Here is a 20566-nt window from a genome sequence, read left to right on the forward strand (position 1 = left end):
AAATGATTTTAGCATATGGCTGCAATATAACAAAGAGTGAAAAATTTAAGGGGGTCTGAATACTTTTCGTACCCACTGTATATATTCTGCAAAATACAAAGCTAAGCCAGCATCTTATCTTAGTTTAGTATAAAGCCTGGAAACAGGCAGGAACAGCCTGCCTAACTATGGAACTATTTCTAGAGGAACTACTTTATCAGGCTGTTAGACAACAGCTGAGGCACCAGGAGGTCACTGTGCACATTAAATAAATGATATATAATGTGTTAATTATTGTGAGCTTTAGGGGTGCTTTATCAAGACTGATGTTTTACCCAGCATCCAGGCTTTATGCTAGGCTAAGCTAACCAGCCACTGGCTTCACCTGAGAGTGAAACATGAAAGTGAAAGCTTATTTTCTAAAATGTCAGGATTTTGATATTTTGCACTCTAGAGCTTCTGTTTGACCTCCCATGGTTTTGTTTTTTTTTCTTATCTTGTGCAGACCAGACAAACACCAGGCCGAGCAGGGCCAAGCAGGACTAGGGGGCGTAGGTACTGGGGAATGGAGGCCACAAGGCAAAAGCTTTTGTTTCTGCAGTGCCAACGCATGCCTGCTGCCAGAGTCCCTGGCCAGGTTCAACAACCTGTCAGACACCCACAGAAGAGCCTGTGAAGTGGGGAAGAGGATCTGCAATGGTGCCAGTCGGCCTCAGATTAAAATCTACATTGATTCGCCTACAAACACTTCCATCAGGTGAGGAGAGATTTCTCCTGAACTCCTCCTAATCACGTCTTGGCAGCAGTAAAATTAACATTTGAACACTTCTTTATTTCTTTTTTCTTTCTTTCTTTTCAATTTATCAGCGCAGCATCTTTCAGCAGCCTTGCCACAGGTTTCCGTCGTACCTCCTCTCTGGGCCAGCGCCCAGACCAAACACACCCCAACAATGTCCCAGCCAATGTTGAAACTGAACCCCTCACCGAGTGCCCAGTTCACCCCTCAGGTGCCACCGAGTGCCCTGTTCACCCCACTGCAGGGGACCAGGGCCCCTCTGAATGCTCAATTCACCCAGACTCAGCTGATGCCACAGAAGACTGCCCCCTCCATTCCGCACATGCTAACAACGGCTCCGACTGTCCTGTTCACACCTCAGGGGAGACTCCAGACTGCCCTATGCATTCCACAAGGCCACAGAGTGGCCCCAGCCATCAGGACTGCCCCGTGCACAGGGAGGGGACCCAGACAAAACCCTTCACAGACTGCCCACCTCACACCTCAGGAGTTCAGATCAGCATCAGTGCCCCAAAACCGAGCACCCAGGAGCAGGCCGTTGAAACAGAGAACCATCGTCCTGGGGAACAGGCAGGAGGAGGAGACGCAGGCAGCATGACTGCCTCCAGGGAGTCTCTTGCTCGTTACCATGGAGGGGACAGCAATGTAGCGATATCCCCAAACAATACTCTCTCTCATGTTCCTCATACATCAATCTTTAAGCGTCCAGGACGAAAACGCCGTCATGGGGATGAGACTTTTGACCACGAGATCTCTGCCTTTTTTCCTGCTAACTTGGATTTCCTGGCTCTACAGGAGGTGTTTGACCATGGATCAACAACCAGACTGCGACGGCAGCTGCATCACTATTTTCCCTATGTGCTGAGTGATGTTGGGCGGTACGGCTGGAAAGGTTGCTGCTCAAGGTTCAAATTCCTGAACAGTGGGCTGATGTTGGCTAGCCGCTACCCAATCCTGGATGCACGGTATGAGTGCTACCCCAACGGAAGAGGGGAAGATGCATTGGCAGCCAAGGGGGCACTGTTTACCAAGGTCAGAAGTTTTAATTTACTTCTCATTTTCTATTCTAGCTCTGTCTAGTAAAACCTGTCAACAAAACTTCAGAACATCACTTTGCCTAGCCAAGCAATAGTCCAACACTTCAGTTTTTGAATGAGTAAAGCAAAGCAGAAATAACATTTTATAGCAAAGTCCTGAGAGGTGCTAGTGAGTGGAACACCTTACCTTTGGAGGAGACAGTCCAGTGGTTTCCCTCTGCCCTCAGTCTTTATCCTAAGCTGTACGCGTGCCAACCATCTCCTGGATCCAGACGCATACTAACCAGTGTCAGTATTCTCTAACTCTCAGCAGGAGAGCAAATGATTATATTTCTCAAAATGTCAAACTGTTTCATTAAACAATAACCACAACACATTCAAGAAACTAATAAAACAAAAATCTTGCAAAAAGTACATGCTGGCGCCCTGAAGCCTTAACACCTTGACTCAGTTTCTACCAACGAATGTTAATTACTGTTCCAACAACTTCCTTATAAAGTTCTTAAGCAGAAACCCTACAGCAGTCATTTTGTTATGGTTTCACAAATTAGTTTCGGAGTCGCTGTTGCTAGAGGCTTGCTTAAAAAGTCATAAGTACTGTCCCCGGCTGTATTTAGAAAGGGCTGTAGTCTTTGACTGCAGAACAATGACCTTAAGTCAAAATGATGAGATATCTTTCACTGCTTACTTCTGGAATAATTGTTGAATGCTTGAGTTTCACAGCCTGGGCAATATTTCCTTTCACAATGCCGATACAAAAAGGAAAATATGGGAATTAGTTATATAGCATAAAGATGGCGCTCCTTGGTGTGCGATGTCGCAGTTCACTCAGAGTCAGGTTGTTTCTCTTTTGTCTCTTTTTTGATTATTTGTGCTGTGTTAAAGCAACAGTAAATACCGCAAACTTTATTTATGACCGGGCGACTTTGTTAGTGCTAAGAGAGTGCAGTCTTTTTTGGAGATTTTGACCCGAGCACGTTGGATGCTTACCCAGAGCTAACCTAGAACGACTGTGCACAGGCCAGCCTGCAGGGCTGTCTAGAGGCCACAGACTGGAGCATCTTCAAAGGGGCCACAGACGACATCCATGAATATGCAGAGACTGTGAGTGACTACATCAGCTGCTGCACATCCATATGCACACCAGCTAGAACTGTCCGTGTTTTCCCCAACCAGAAACCATGGTTCAATAGGGATATAAAACAGAAAATCAGGAAGAGATGAGAGGCTTTTAAGTCGGAGTATCAAGTCAAGCGGAGTACAGGAAAGCCCGGTACAAGCTACAGAAGACCATCAGAGCTGCAAAGGAGCATACTTCAGAAAACTGGAGAGCTACTACATGAATAACAACACCAGGACATCCAGGATTCTCCCTGCTGCTCTAGACATGGTGTCGATTATGCTGGATGAGACAAGTGCTGCAAAATTGAAAACTATCACCTGTCAAACGATACAGTTGCAAGCCAAGGCTAAGTTATAAAACAATTGAACCCATATTTTATCTGTTTTGAACTTAGTGTTATTTGATATTTCAATACATTTGAAATTTTAAAATTGGCCAATTTCTTTATCATTTTGTTGACAAGTGGGGCTTGAAAATTCGCCCACCCTCTTAAGTGGGGAATGACAGAAAATGTTTGAGAACCACTGAACTACAGGAACAAATCAACAAACACAGCCCCCCAGGATGCCACCCTCCCGGACAGCCTCAACAACTTCTATGCAAGGTTTGACAGGATGACTACATACACACCCTCAAAATCCCCCTGCAACCCCGGGGACATCGCTTTTCAGGTGACACACACACAGGTCCTGAAGGCCCTGAGATAGGTAAACCCCCGTAAGGCGGCGGGACCAGACGGTGTCCCCCCTAGAGTGTTGAGAGCCTGTGGGGATCAACTAGCTAGTTGATCAGCTAACTAGCTTGTGTACACAGACATCTTCTACCTGTCTTTAACCCAAGCAGTAGTCCTTTCATTTTCAAAAAAAATCCATTATCATACCAGTCCCTAAGACCCTCAAACACATCCACTCTGAATGACTTCAGGCCAGTGACACTCAGATCAGTCACCATAAAGTGCTTAGAAAACTGGTCCTCGCACACATTAACCACATGCTCCCGGACACTGTAGACCCCCTCCAGTTTGCCTGCCACCCCAACCGATCAGCAGATGGTGCGACGGCTCTGGCTTTATTCCACACCCTGAAACACCTGAACAACAGCAGTACGTATGCTAGGATCCTGGACTATAGTTCTGCATTCAACACCATTCGCCTGGGCAGACTGATTGGGAAGATGACAGATCTCAGTGTCCCAATTCCCATCTGTAACTGGATTCTGGACTTCCTGACTGAAAGACCACAGGTGGTCAGAATGGGAGGGCGGATGTCTGCTGAGTTCACAATCAGCACAGGCTCACCGCAGGGCTGCTGTCTCAGCCCCAAACTCTTCACCCTGTACACCCACGACTGTCTCCAACCAGGACAACACCATCATCATTAAATATGCTGATGATACCACCATTCTGGGCCTCATCAAGGGGGGAGACGAGTCGGGTTACAGAAGCTTACAGAACGACATTCTTGTTTATGGAGAGGAGAATGACCTCATCTTCAGCAAAAACAAGACAAGAAATAATAGTAGACTTCAGGGAGAACCCCTCCTCTCTGCTGCCTCTGTCCATCAAAGGGACTGAGGTGGAGAGGACTGACAGCCACAAGTTCCTGGGCCTGCAGGTGAGATCTGACCTGAGCTGGTCACTGAACACAGCTGCCACAGCGAAGAAAGCCTTGCAGTGGCTATACTTCATCAGGCGGCTCAGAAAAGCTGGGCTAAACCACTGCCCTCTCACCCAGGCTTACAGAGGACTGGTAGAGAGCATCCTCACTACTGGCATCACAGTCTGGTATGGTAACACCACACAGGCAGAGAGGAAGGCTCTTCAAAGGGTCATAAAGATAGCAGAGAAGATCATTGGGACTGAACTGCCTGCTATGGACACACTATACACACAGCGCTATCATAAAAGGGCAGAGAACATACTCAGGGATCCACGCCACTCTCTGCTCAGACACAAAAACTGCACCTACAGCCTCAGGCACAGCAGGGCGGACAGTATCATCACACACAGAACTAGACTTTACAACAGCTTTTTCCCTGCCGACATATCCAGCTCCACCATGTGAATTACTAAGTGTGATGTTTGAAGTTCACTGTGGGAAATACTATTACCCTATTTTTATGAATTGTGTTTTAATACTTTGTCGCCTTTAAGTAACTTTTAATTTTAAGACTAAGTGTTCTTTCTGGCTTTTGACTCCTTACCTGACTCGAAAGGAGAGCTGCACAAGAATTCCTATATGCCTAGACTGTCTGTTTATGCATAAATGGCAAATAAAAATCTTGAATCTTGAATTAGTTTCAAACAGAGCTGAAGTAAAACTAAATGTCACAGCGGGCAAAATTTAATAGTTCTTCTGCAGCAGAAATGTGCCTCTGCTCTGAACACTGCTTGATGCTGTTTCCGCTGAAAGCTAATGTTGATGTCCCCGATGCCAATATCCAATATCTGTATTTTAGCTAAGTGATAATTGAGTCTGTCTGTTAAAACTAGCAGCACGGTGGCACAGTGGTTAGCGCCGTTGCCTCACAGCGAGAAGGTTCCGGGTTCGGGCCCCACCTGGGACCTTTCTGTGTGGAGTTTGCATGTTCTCCCCGTGCTTGCGTGGGTTCTCTCCGGGTACTCCGGCTTCCTCCCACAGTCCAAAGACATGCAGCTTAGGTTGATTGGTGTCTCTAAATTGCCCATAGGAGCGCGTATGTGTGGTTGTTCGTCTATGTGTTAGCCCTGCGATGGATTGGCGACCTGTCCAGGGTGTACCCTGCCTTCGCCCGATTGCCGGCCGGGATTGGCTCCGGCCCCACCCGTGACCCCGTTCAGGGACTAAGCGGTAGAAAATGAATGTTAAAACTATTTATACTATTCTCAGAGCCCAAGGAAATTTTTTCACTTCTCATTTTTCCTTGACCAACAGTCCAAAACCCAACGTTATTCAGTCTGCAAGTAAACAATCCTCATATCTGAGAAACAGAAAAACCTAAAGTCATGTCAAAGTAATGTCAGTAATTTTGTGGCTACTGAATAACTTCATATTTTGACCTAATCATGGCACCTGATGAAAAGTCAAGGTCAATCAGAATATACCTCTGTGGACAACAAATATTTCTAACAAATTTAATGATAATCCATCCAGTAGTTCTGGATATAATTTAAATTTGCCCACAGAGATGGTCCGATACACTGTCATGGCACTAAATAGAGATCATGTAATTATGTTGGGGAGCGGGACAGGAGCCGAACTAGGCCTCTTCTGTTTTCACACTATTTAACCCACTCACACTCAAACCTCCATACTTCCGCTTCTGCTTTTAGTTCCCCCCCCCCCTTTCCCTCTATCCCTGCTGGGGGTCAGTGGCACAGACCTCCTTAGCCTTCCTCAAAACTGACAAGTTCACAAGCATTCTCTATCCTTATACTTCCATTCCAACTCCATTATTTGGAAATAAGCAAATTTTTTAAATAAATGTGAAGACCTTGAAAACATTGTTAAATTTCAGAAGTGATGCCAATGATATGTCATGGAACCATGAGTCTACACCAAAGACAGCACTGTGATGTAGGGTCTGTGTTGTAGTGGGATGTTTCACTTTTGTTTCTTTTGCTGTTTCTTTCTTTATACTTAGAGAGACACTTACAGGTCTTCCACACAAAATCATTATTCATGGAGGCTTAAGTAATTCCTGTTGCTCCACATGCCAATAGTAACTAAGAGATATCTTTTTTCATAGCAGTCAGGAGCAATGCAGGAAGGTCCTCTAATGTCTACTACCATAATAAGTACTAAGGTCTTCAGTAAGTCCATTAGGCAACTAAAGCCCTGAGCCATATCCCACAAAGTCAGGACATGACATTGCATGCAGTCTTAATGGTTGGTGAAGGCACTTTCACAGTGGCTCCACTGTACCAGCCCTGGAAGCAGGATGGCTTTATGACATGGCTACCAGTGCACTAATGTTGGCTTCCTACTGAATGTACATTCAGTTAATGTGGATTCATGACTCTTCAGAGCTGCAGTCTTTTTTGTATTGTATAATAAGAAAACCATCAGTTTGACTAAACCTCTTGCAAATTACCATCAGGTGCTCAAAATGTCACTGCAATTTTTCAATCTCGCACCCACAGCAGGGCTATTTTCAATGTACCCCTGCTAATGAGGACCTGGTGCATGTACTGCGTATGTGTTGGCTGAGATGGAGGGTAGAAGAAACTGTACATTTACTGCTTTAATATTTATTGAAGAAGCCAGCCAACATACTGTATTTCTGAACTGAAATCATGGTCTTCTGCCAGCCAGCTCGCCTGTCATTTCATTCAGTAATTGAAGAATGGTGTGACCTGAAAGCCTGTATAAGTTCCTCCCATGTGAAACACCCTCAAGTGCGCTCTTAATGCTGATGATATCTCAAATGAATAGCAGTTACCATACTGACAGCAATGCTGTAAATTTTAAATCTGCTTTATCCTGACTTAAACACTGGTTACAGCTCCCTCTGCATCAGTGATCAGGCTGGGGGTTCTATATACGTTCATGTTCACTGTTTAATGCCAAAAAATGAGCTGCAAAAACAATAAAGCTTACACAGACAATGTACAATGAATCAATTACACATAAAACAACTGTGTGTGTATGTTGGAAAGCGTGTGTGCATGGCTGGACCTGTGTATGCCTCTGTGATCAGTGTTAACGGCCTCTGACTTCATTAATCAGCCACATAGTGTGAATGTCAGGACGTCAATCTGAAGCTCATCCAGGCTCTACTGGGTCAGAACCTGATGCTGATGATGGATACATGTGTGATCTGTACATGCCCTTACATACACCTGACCTAATAATGACATGCTCCATCACAGCTTGCATGCTCACAGTCTCATCCTGTTAGCCATGCTACCTGCTGGCTGTCACTGCAGCTTACAAGCTGGCCTCACATCCCTGTTTCATTACCTCCTTGTATTTGAGGTCCCTCTGAAAAGCTGGCTGTGGGCCAACCGGTGGTGTGCGCTACATGTCTCAGTGCAAGCTGCTTCTGCTTGCAAATGATAGAGAAGAAGAGCAAACAATATTAAACAAAATGATTCTCTGTACTGCTATGGAATGATGACTGCATCCAGTCCCACATCACACACCGAAGTCTGAGTTGGATCCACGTAAAATTCTGGACCCACTAATAGGTTTGCTGAGTTGTCATGTGCATGGCTCAGTTGTCTGTTTCTGATGTTCAGTCAGCCTCTTGTGCAGTTCTGCACTGGGCTTTGGCTGAAACTCCACTTCAATGTTTCTGTAGCCATAGTTAATTGAATAATAAGACTCAGACAATGGGGGATGTTTACTAAGATTTTGCAGCTCATTTTCTGGCACTAAACTTCATATAGGAGTGGGGTTCTCTGTCAGGGAGAGTAAAAGAAACCTGCATGTCTGGTCTCATGCAATATGTGTCTTAAGGTGGCCCTGGGGCTGCAAAAATCAGATAGGAGAGAAGGGAATTTATACAAATTCTATATAAAACACCCTCAGCACGTGATTTGCCAGCGTTGCTACACAGGGAACTGCAGCTGAAATTTAACAGAGAAAGCAGGTGTAAAATTTGCGGTGCTGCTGTCAGTATGGAAGCTGCTAGGCGTCTGACTTCTCTTAGGAGTTAAGACCACATTTGAGGAGGGAGAGGGTGTTTGTAAATCGCATCGCTCAGAGGAGAATGTAAGGGACTCATACAGGCTTTCAAAGTCAAAACATGCTTCAATTACTGAACGAAATAAAAATGATTTGACTGGCAGGAGACTACACAAAGTTCTAAAATACAGTATGTTTTTGGTTTCCTTAACCAAAGCTCAGTCACTGTAAACTTAAACTTTCCTCTACTCTCTCTCACACGCGCCACAATACAGGCATCAGATCCTAAGTGGGGGTATGTTCAGATTAACTCAGCTGCAGGTGAGCTCATTTTCATTTACCTCAGAGGTCGGAAGTCAGTGCTGAGAATGACGTCACACCCAAGCTGACCACATTCCAGTACGACAAGTGTTAAAACCAAAATGGACAGGGTTTGCTGTTGTTAGCCACTACTGGCGGCTTTTAGCAATGCTAGTATATAACCACACAGTATGCGGTATCAGCACATACAGACGTTGTAGCAACAAGCCAACACACAAAGGTTGGATAGTACTGTTTGTCTGACTGTTATAGTAAGACACAAACAGGACAGAAGTGCTAATAAATGCTATATTACTGCAGCCTTCACAGCTGTTGATGCACGGTCCAGCCATCTTGGATTTTAAAGTTGTGGTTGGTGTGGTTACTCTGACTTTCTGAGTAGGAATTCTGATTTCCGGGGGCGTTCCATTTGGAGTATCTGACTTGGAACTCTTCCAACTTTAAATGGAGCACAGCATTACATCATCAGTGTTGGTAAATACGCTGCTAAACTGAACCATTGCGTGCTGCAGTATTTGGAGCAACTGGCAGTAATTTGCAACAGGTTTATTAAATATCCTTCAGCCCTGATGCCACAAAAATCTGACACAGACAAAGAGAAAGTGTTGTCATAGGCCTGGTCTTTCTGAGTTTAAATTGCATTTCCATCAAATCCCAAAGCAAGCTAATCAACAGTGGCAGAGTTCAAATGGATAGTTGAGATGCTGTTAAGAGCCACTTAATATACCATGCTGTAAACGATCAATACTGAAGGAGCTTTTAGAGCCTCACAGTTTATTTTTCACTGCAGTATGGTCTGTACAGATCATATGTTGTTCTCATCAGTGGAAAGGCATTGTGGCCTGTGCTAGCCCTTCCCTATAACCTGGCCGACACCCAGCCAGCTGCGGGCTTTGATGTGCCTACTGCTCGTCCCTTTGCCTCTCTCCTGTCTCCACACATCATGGCACTTTTCCAAGGAAGCATCTTGATATGAACCCTCGCTTCCCCTCCAGGAACCTTTGGTCATTCTTACTCATTATAACCTGACACTCGGCGCCAGCTGGGATGCATCTCATTAGACACAGTTCATTTGATGTACCTGATGTTCACGCTGTGTTTCTGTATGCGCCTACCAGACTGTTCTTTCATATTGAACACAAACAAGAATGTTAGAGTGATAATCCTTAAAATCATTCCTTTTTCTGTTCTGTGCTATTTGATACCAAGCACGCATTACTGTGGTGCTTTTAACATTTCATATTGGTAACAATCTGTCACTGTGTGGTGTAGTCATAAGTATTTCAGACATACTGTATACACATATTGTATATGTCTTGATCAAGCCAAGTGCTTTTGGTATGAAATAGGCTGAGAAACAGTAACATGCAACATTTTGGCTTTAGGTTGTTTCACTGAACAAACAGTATATTTTTGAAGGACCACAGCCTGGTCTTTTATTATGCCAAAGATGCATTGAAAACTATTGTAAATAACTGCTCAGCTTGACAATAATGACAATACAGCTAACTCTAAGAGATCACTACCTGGCTGACATGCAAGTGTAGTTCCAAATGAACCCATGATGGCAAAAATGAAACCTCCAGACATCTTGTGCTATTGTTTCCACACTGATTTATTTCAATCATAGGAATGTTAAACTGCTTCTTGATATATGAAATGAAACTCGAGCCACACACACTCTCTCCCTCTCATCATTTTTCTATGGATGTATTTACCAGCAGAGCAGCAGCCGGTCAGCAACATACATCCGAATTGTCTCCTGTGGAAATGTGATTCAGGAGGGACAGAGAGCAGGAGGGAGAGTGAGGCAGAGACAGAATATTCATTAAAAAATGTTTCCCTAAGCACCAGCCAACATTCGCTCCATAATTAACATTTTTCAGTCTCAACATTTATCATCTCTTATAATTATTTCAAACTGCTAAGTGCATGTTTGAAGAGTGTGTTTGTGTGAATACACAGTTCAAATGCATTACTACAGATTATGCTTCAAGTTTGCACTGGTTGTTGATGTTAGTACTGCTATTTTGTTATATTACACAGCCATATGATGGTTCACTGTTTGCACTTTGAGAGCCGATGTACCCGAGTCAAATTCCTCGTGTGTCCAACACACTTGGCCAATAAAGCTGATTCTGATTCTGAAAAATAAGATATCAATCAATACAGATAAGATCACACCAATAAATAGTATCAAAACACGAACAAGAATGAATGAGTTTTCAAACCATACCAACAATTCACATATAAAAACCATTTCAAACGCCCAGCAATCTCCTGGCAACTGGACAGAGACACACACTCAAACTGATCAAAAATAGCAGGGCAGGAACGAGAAACAGGAAAATCATAAAATTTGAGCTCTAGTAGAGAGAACCTTATCATTGAAGAAATGTAAAAATTTGACAAAGGGCAGAGGAGGACTCAACACAGGCAACCTGAGGAACATTCAGAACAGAATCAATAACCTTAAGCAGAACACGAGGCTTATGACAGTTCGACTGAACAATGTTAGACAAATAATTTCTCTTAAGATTTTTCACAATTTTCTGATAACGATGCCAAGAGTGTCTTAGTATCTGAAGTGATACATATAATTTATCTTTTCTCCACCTGCGCTCAGCCCTACGACACGCCTGGCAGCGTGGGACATTTCATTTAACCAGGGCTCAAACTTAGCCCTAGGCCGCCTAACCTTCAGTGGTGCCATGGCAGCCTGACAAGTAGAGTGAAAATCTAATGCAAGCTCCTCTGTGTCCACAGAGTCAGAAATTACAAGATTTTCACTAAAGATAGCAGAGAACTGAACAGAAGTGGAAGAATTAAACGTACAGCAACGCCGTGGAGTAACACAAGGTACAGTTGTATCACAAATAAAATCAATCTCAAATAACACAGGCAAATGATCAGAGAACACAGCATCACAGATTTCTAATTCACGAACTGGCACACCATAATATAAGACAAGGTCCAAGGTGTGCCCATGCTCATGGGTAGGACCAGCCACAAATTAGGTACGATTAAAAGAATCAATAAGATCTAAAAAAGCCTTAACTAAAGGTTTGTCAGGACAACAGACATGGGTATTAAAATCCCCAATAATTAAAACCTGGTCATATATGGGCATAAAATTGACCAAGAAATCAGAAAAGGCACATATAAAATCCTTATTGAACTTAGGTGGGTGATAAATCACAGCCCACAATAAGGCTGGAGAATGACCCAGCTCAAATAAGGACAACTCAAAGTTGGAGAAAGAAGGTAATGATAAAAATCTGCTTGCATTTAAAAGTCGTTTTGTAAACAGTAGCTATTCCCCCTCCATGACCCGATGGCCTCGGGGAATTAAGAAAAGTACAGTGAGGTGGCTGCAGTTCAAGAAGAGCTTTGGACTCACCCACACCTAGCCAGGTCTCAGTCACACAGAGAAAATCCAAATTTCGGGAGCCAGCCAGCCTGAAGGCATGCTTCAGTGGCCATAGATTCGAGCGGTTAATCCCACATCGGCATAGACAGCTACGAAGCCACCTTGTCCCCCAATCCGAGCCAACCAGCAATGAGCGGACAGGGTCCAGAGAACGCCACGAAGCCCAGAGGCTGGCAGTCGAAGCATACTGAATCAAAGATGTTGAGGAAAAACTCGTCAAGGAGGCCTTTAGTCTTACCAGCTGTCCACCTCGCCTCTGCCTCTGCCTCTGCCTCCGCCTCCTACCAGCTGTCCACCTCGCCTGCCCTGACGTCTCTGCCTCCTCCTCCCCCTGAATGGGAGAGCTGGAACGCGGCAAAGGTCAGCAGATATTCCTGATAAAAACGGAGGTAGAGACCTGTGCCCAGGACGATCAAACTGCACAAAGTTTGAAACATCCGATCGCAGATTCAGCAGAGTTTGACGGTCATACGACAAAAGAGAGTCGCCATTCCGGATAAAAAAAATTAACAATACAACACAAAAACAGAATTAGGAGCGATAGACGGCAGGCCATACACACTGGTGCCATCTTGTCTCAGGTACATTTCTAGCACAATGGCTTTTTACTGTATAGTTATGATAATAAACACTTTGAAAACAGAGGTCCAAACTGTTAAAGGGTTCATTTGTGCTCATAATGCTAACTGTATGATACACCAGCGCTATGAACTTCAGACTCAACAGGGTAACAAAAGTAAGTAACAAAAATAAGGACTCACTCAAAGTAACAATCATTTTCATGGTCACCATTCAGAGACCAGAAAGGCTTTCTACTTGTGAAGTATGAGGAGACTTAAAATAGAGTAGGTGAACAAAGCAGAGGAGAAGAAGGTGGTGGACTTGGAGTCAGCGATGTGTGCTGGGTCACCTTTGGTACCAGGTGCTTTGTTTTCTATTGTAGATAACTTTGATAGAAAGTAACCATCTAGTTTTCAAATATGTGGTCAACCTATCCAAGTAAAGTCAATTACAAATTTGCTCCTGTGTTTTCGGAGATGTGGTAACCCACTAACTTGCCAGCTAGCTAGGTCTACCTATCAGGCCTAGCTGTAGCCATTGTGCTCATATGATCACATTCAGTAAGCTATGGGTTTACATGATAAGATATAGGATGTGGTGGTTCATGTAATGTAATGGTTACATTGTATAGTAACGGAGGCTCGAGGCCTCTGTCACCATAGAGTTTACCCTATGTAACACTCGTGAGAGTGAGGTGGCAGCTACTATTATGAATGAATGAAGAACGAGCGACTGGTGTCATCACATGTAAACATCCAGGTTCATTGGTGGCAAGATCACCGTGTAGCAGTGGCAAATTTCTCTGACCAATTGGTTATCAGTGTTTACACGTCACCGTTTGACTTGACTCTTAGCTGAGTCAAGTCTTGAAGTGAACTTCTCACAGTTGAGTTGCTCATTGGTTTGAACTTGTATTGAGTGACTATAGAACCGGTTTGAACTTGTATTGAGTAACTACAGAACTGGTTTGAACTTGTATTGAGTGACTATAGAACTGGTTTGAACTTGACTCAACTGACCAGAGAACTGATATGAACTTGTGTCACACAACTGGAAATTTGACATATTCTCACTTGAGACAGGATTTGATCTTGTCTCAGACTTAATTTGAACAGGCCCAAAAACTTTAAAACAGATTTGTGTTATAAAACATGTAGTGAACAGAAACATGGAGATGAGATATTCATTAGACTTGAACTTTCTACAAATTAGGTTACAAATTGTCTGATGCAGTAAAAGGTCAGCTACAGTCAGCAGTCTGTTCCAACACCAGTAAATCTTTCACCACATAGAATTTACAGCAGCAAATCATACTTGGCTTGACTACACTATGTTAACACTTCTGCTATGCTTACAATAAAATATCAGAATGTCTGATAGTTTTGCTCGACCGTAAAGGCAAAAAGAAAGCACAGATCATCTGTCATCCAGCACAACAAATTGGATGGTTTTAAAGTGAAGTGATCAAACATCTGATGGTAGAGCTAAGGTAATTAGCTAAAGCACCCTTGGAGGATTTATAATCAGGCCAGTATATTACAGTATAGATAATGAATGGATGGATGTAGTTAATTTAGTTAATGTAGATGGGATTATCTGACCTTCATCTTCTGCATAGGCCAGATACTTTATAAACACACTGGATGTCTGCTTTATTTTGAATGTATACAAACAGACACACATGCAAACACATAGGAATCCCTTCAGCCCTCTTCTCAGGTTCAGGGTTCAGACAACACCTGTAGCAGCATCTATAATGATACGGCCTGTGCCGTCAGGTGAGAACAACAGACGGACCCAAGAGGCAGCACTCGGACTCAGAGCAAGTGAAACAGTTTTATTAGAATATAGACAGGGGAACAAACACCAACACAGCAGGTCTCAGCAGTGGGGATGATTCGACTCGACGGCTGGTAGGTATTGTGAGGAGAGCAACCTGGAGGCCATGTTGCAGGAGCTCCCAAGATGGCTGGAATGAAGGAGAGGGGGAGGTGGACTATAGCTGGACTGGCAGTGAGTGAAGGAGTAGGACCAGCGCCAGAGATCTGTAGAGGCAGAGTGTAGAGGAGTGGGGGCTGCAGATGGACAAGGGTTGCTCCAGTAGGGGAGTGGAGGTAGATGGTGGAGGAGTAGAGGCTGTAGCTGGTTGGGTAGTGAGTAGAGGAGTTGCTTCCATACCGGAGGTCTGTGGGGGGGTAGATGGTGGAGGAGTAGAGGCTGTAGCCACACCAGTGATCAGAATAAGCAGGGTGGCGTGTGGGTAAGTTGTTCAGCATTGGAGATTGCTGAGGGGTCGCACCCACACCGGAGATCAGGATAAGCAGGACAGCATACAAGACAATCGGGTAAGAGTTGAACCAGGACAGTCAGGTAGCAGACGAGGACAAACTGGTGATGTGGACACGCCAGTGCCTGTCTTAAGTACAGCCAGACAGATTGGTGTCAGCTGTGCCAGGCATGCCTTCTCGCCGAGTTCAGTTGTTGGCACATGAGGGGGCGGAGGTGCCAGCTACAGATGTGACAGTACTCCCCCCAACAGGAGCCACTGGGCAACCCACGAGGCTTGTCTGGGTGTGACAAGTGGAAGTCCTGCACCAAGGAGGGATCCAAGATGAAGGAATAGGGAGCCCAAGAGCATTCCTCTGGACCGTAGCCCTCCCAGTCCACCAGATGCTGGAAGCCACGGCCCCGGCGGCGCACATCCAAAAGACAGTGAACAGAGTCTGCAGGACACCATTTACCTCAACAGGAGGAGGTGGTCACTTGGCAGGCAGGTTCAGTGGACTGGTGGAGACAGGCTTTAGCTGGAAGGCATGGCACATGGGATGGATGCGCATGGAGCTGGGCAGCCACAACCGCACTGCCGTCGGATGCAGGACTCGCTCTACCTCAAAGGGACACAGGAACCGTGGGGCCAGCTTCTGGGAGTCCACCTTTAAGGGAGATATGCTCTGCAGACAACAACATTTTCTGGCCCGGGCTATAGGACGGTGCCGGTCGGCGACATGAAATGCATGTTTGTTTGGATGACTTTTGTAGTTCATTCAGACATCTGTGCTAATGGGCTTGCTGAGCAACAGTGCTAACTTGTGGTGCTGCAGGGCAAGAATTTGTACAAAAGTGGCACTTCCCTGTGCATAATACTGTGTTAAACAAGACGTCGTCCTACATGTTTGTGCTGTATACTTGTTTGAAAGTACTGCGATAGCCTGTTCCCCACCTCCAGTCTGTACTGGTGCTGGTCATAGTCACTGCAGTCACTAGACGTTATCAAACAGCTGTTGGTCTTAATAGTCTGCTGGCACAAAGGACACACAGAGTCATTTTTACAGGAGAACAGTTTCAATATTTTAGGGGTAGTGCGTTAATAGTAGCTACACAGTAGCTACTATTAAAGCACTGAACATAGCCTACATTTAGAAGAGCTGGAATCAGTGAGTCATGGTACTGAATCTCCTCATGGCTGTTTCCTTCAGCTCATTTTGACACTTACGCATTAGATCCTTCCCAAAGGCCAGCTACACGAGAGTTGCCTGTCAGCTGAAGCATGGCATGTCTGCAGCCCGTGAAAACATCCTTCAGTTGAAGATGAAAATGAGTTTTCATGTGTGGCAGTAGAGGCACTGAATGTTAAAGCTCGTTTCAGTGCCATCAACAAACAAATACTATGTTTTTACAATCCATGGGTGGGTGATGGTGGTGTTGGAGGAGGGGGCACACCTGTCTGCCAGGGGAAGCCTGGCCGCCTTGGGCACCTCCTTTGATGCCAACATCAATTATGACACAAGCAAAGGAAGCAGTTAGAAGACTTAGTATATAGAGGTAAGATGTTCACGTGAGGAGGAGGTTTGGGGTGTGTTACCTAAAACACAGAACTTTAAAACTGAAGCAGTACAACAGTAACTTACACTCACGGTGAGTGTCATGGAGAGCTGTCTCCTGAAGCTTTTATTCTTCATATTTCGTGCGCTGGTTAGTTCACAGATGGTGAAACAAACACTGGGGGATCTGTCCTGAGAGAAGACCATGTTCCCCTCTTGTACTGCGCTGGTTTAGTCTGCCTCACCACTCAGCCTAGAGAGGACCTGCTGGAAAGAAACTGCTGTATGGACTTTCAGGGTGGCTGTCAGTGTGCAAACAGCTAACCTCACTAGCACCTCTGTTTTTATGTAGAACAACTTGTTTACGGTCTGTGGTTAGGCCTGGTATTCACTGGCTCATTTGTGCATTAGCCTTCCTGTGTATTAGCCTTGGTGTGTGTTAGTTTAGCATCTAGTGACTGACCGCTCTTTATCTGTGCACAGGAAACTTGTCTCCAGTAGCCTGACAGGTAGTTGACGGCCTTTCTTTTCTTTTGTCTGTTTGATAGAATTAACAGGCCAAAGTCTGGTTCTCTTTTAGTTACATTGTGTTCTTGTATTGTTTTGTTAACATTGGTTATCTTGTTTACACTCCTGAGCATTGTTATATTGTTCAGAATTTTGATCATACACTAATAATCTGGGTTTATGTTGCTTCCTTACCCATGGACAACTGAGATGCAACGTCGTCTGACTGGATGAATCTTTTCTGCTCTTCTAGCCCACCAGTCCTCACAAAACGGTCTTTCCATTAGGAATAATTGAATTAGTGCCTCAAATGTATGGCCTCTATTTACTATACCTCAGTCTACAATGTGAGCTTTGTGTTTGGCATTAAAATCAGGCTAATTAGGCTAATGCTTTAGTGTGGCCTTTAGGACTTTTCATCGGGGGCTCTGCACAGATACCAAGCCAAAATAGCCATCTCATTATTGGCAATCAGTTTCCATTCATCTAAATGAAAGTCCTCTTCTAAGTGGGGCACTTTAACACCAGACAGATGAATGGTGTTTTCTTTCCTTGTTAGAACAGACATGAATGGATCTTAATTTATGCAGATGAATTTGACTACATGGAAGCATCGCACAACAAATGTTTAACATTTTAAACATGTTCTTTTTAAAATTGTGTTTATTTTTTGCTTTGTCTTCTCAGTGACTTGGTTTTATAGCCCACAACTTTACTGTTTGATTTTATTCATCAGCCTCGTTTCCAATAGCAAACAGCACTGGCTGTTTAAAAAAAAAAAACAAGAAAAGAAAGAAAGAAAGATGAAAGTACGATTTTAAAACAGCCAGTGTACAGTATAAGTTTTCATTAATTGGACAGAGAGCATGTTGAATTTACTCCACCCCGGCGTCTTTCCACTTCAAACTAACCACCCCACAATCACCAGCTCCGTTTCTCTGGAAGCCTTTATTCCTCCTCATCATTATCATCAGTATGCATCCGCCCACCGGCATTTCAAAGCTGCCAGCCTCAGCCTTGCACCGTGTCTTGTCTCTGTGCTGCTGAAGGACTTCTCAACATTGATGCTAAAGGTGTCTGATTAAATCTTGAGTGACACTGAATTTATTTCAGCTTCGCTCCCACTATGCTGCTCAGAGAAAAGAGAAATCGAGGTCCTGACGATGGATTGGAAAACGTATAAAGAGTATGAGGACTTAAAAAGATAACATCTTTAGCTTGGATGGTGTTGACTGAGCTACCCGGCCTCTAGTAAAGAACGCTGCTCGCCTGTTTGGGTTATTGGATTTTTCAAATAACATCATTATAAAGAATGAACACTCCAAACAAATTACATTTTTCATATGGCCCTTCATTTCACTGACATTTCTTAACAGGACTGCTCTTCCTTAAAAGTGTAAACTTACTGCAACCCCACTATGTTCTCTCTGAGGCAAAGCTACGTTATTTACAATGAACAGAACATTTCTAACAGTCAAATCAAAGTACTTCCATCCATCCATCCATTTTCTTCCGCTTATCCGGGACCGGGTCGCGGGGGCAGCAGTCTAAGCAAAGATGCCCAGACCTCCCTCTCTCCAGACACTTCCCTAGGAAGGCGCCCAGGAGGCATCCGAAACAGATGCCCGAGCCACCTCAGCTGGCTCCTCTCGATGTGGAGGAGCAGCGGTTCTACTCTGAGCTCCTCCCGGGTGACCGAGCTCCTCACCCTATCTCTAAGGGTGCGCCCGGCCGCCCTGCGGAGAAAGCTCATTTCGGCCGCCTGTATCCGGGATCTTGCCCTTTCGGTCATGACCCAAAGTTCATGACCATAGTACCAAAGTACTTTACATCGGAAAAAACAAACGCAAAAGTGTTAAAAACCAGCATACATTAAATTAAGACAAAATAAAATAAAGTACTGTTAAAGGAAATAAAATACAAAAAATTAAAATAAAAGACAAAATACAACCAAAACACAACTACAGCACAGTTACTCTGCAGTAATAAACTGGCAGGCTGCCCTGAATGCAACAGAGAAACCACTCAGTCAAATGTACAAGAAAATAGCAGAGATTTTAGTTTAGGTTTGAAAGAGGGCAGAGTTAGGACACATTCTCACGTCATCGGGAAGTTGGTGCCATCTGTGTGCAGCATAGCAGTCAATTTAATTATGGCCCTAGTGTGACTACTGAAGCTCGGATCTGAGTCAGTCAATGCAATGGAATTAAGCTGGACACTAACTTTCATTGTCTTTTTCCGTTGACCAGGAACAATAATGCGTCTTGTGAGTTTAACTAAATCCAAGGCAAGTTTATTTATATAGCATATTTTCATACACAAAGGCAATTCAGACACACAAACAGACATAACATTAAAATGCATACATAGCTAAAACATTACAATGCAAATTAGATTAAAACATGAAATGCAAATTAAAAGCAACAATTATAGAACAAGCAGCAACATCCATGAATAGTTACCTGGTAAATACAGCTGTGGATTCTCACTGCTCTCATTACACTCTGGGTCCCTTTACTTCAGTCTTCCCAAGACTGACCTCTGAGTACTTTTACACTAGATGCAGGTACTTTCTTCTGGAAATTTGGAACACCAGTGTATTTACAGTCAGCTAAACAGCACGATGAAGTCAGGTGGTTTTTGGATAATGGAAGAAAAATAAAAGCCAACAAAGTGCAAGATTGGGTGGAATTAAGATACATGAAATACAAGCAGTGGAAAAAGAACTGTCTTTAGTTTTAAAAGTGCCTCCAGTTGGGGCAGATCTCGGTTTTAAGGGGAGCTGGTTCCAGTAGCATCGCGCCTAAAGGCTCCTTCACTTTGTTTAGTTCAGTCTATGGGCACCACTAACTGACCGGTCCCCAGTATTTACTTGCTCTAACACTTACAGAGTGAATAAAAGACCACAGAGACTTGGTGAAAGAGTAAATCCATGTGTCATCTGTACCTGATAATCCTGCCCAGTCCATAGTATGAAAAGCTACAGGCAGCACAGAAACTGATGGTTTACCTGAGTCAGTACCGACATAGATGTCACCCTTTATCAGTGCAGTCTAACTGCTGAGGGGTCGTCTAAAGCCAGACTGAAATCTGCCCAAAAGGCCATTTACAGTAGGTTTTAAAAATGTTGTTCAGTTGAATCAATCACTTTTCCAATAAAGGGAAGATTAGAGATCGGTCTGTAGTTATTTAATACTGAAGGATCCGGGGTGCGTTTCTTTAGAAGGGGCTTAACTACAGCAGTTTTCAGCGATTTGGGAAAAATGCATGACAAGAGCCACATCCAGGTGCTAACCTTGTTGAGGGGAAATAAAAGATGAGAATTATTGCTATTCCTGTTGATGATGTTAGAGATGAAGACTTACAGTCTTATTTGTTTTTTTAT

General features: G+C 44.0%; 1 protein-coding gene across 3 annotated transcripts in view; it reads left to right on the plus strand.

Moving 5' to 3' along the window:
* The window catches only part of smpd3 (sphingomyelin phosphodiesterase 3), a 103885-nt gene that overhangs the window by 67984 nt on the left and 15335 nt on the right, over positions 1-20566 (plus strand). For all 3 annotated transcript variants that reach the window (XM_020585698.1, XM_020585699.1, XM_020585701.1), the window contains 2 exons: positions 485-736; positions 847-1807. In XM_020585698.1, coding sequence (XP_020441354.1) covers positions 485-736; positions 847-1807 — 1213 coding nt within the window. The remainder of the gene's footprint in view (positions 1-484; positions 737-846; positions 1808-20566) is intronic.

This window comes from Monopterus albus, unplaced genomic scaffold, assembly GCF_001952655.1.
Source record: "Monopterus albus unplaced genomic scaffold, M_albus_1.0 scaffold373.1, whole genome shotgun sequence".
NCBI classification, from domain to species: Eukaryota; Metazoa; Chordata; class Actinopteri; order Synbranchiformes; family Synbranchidae; genus Monopterus; species Monopterus albus.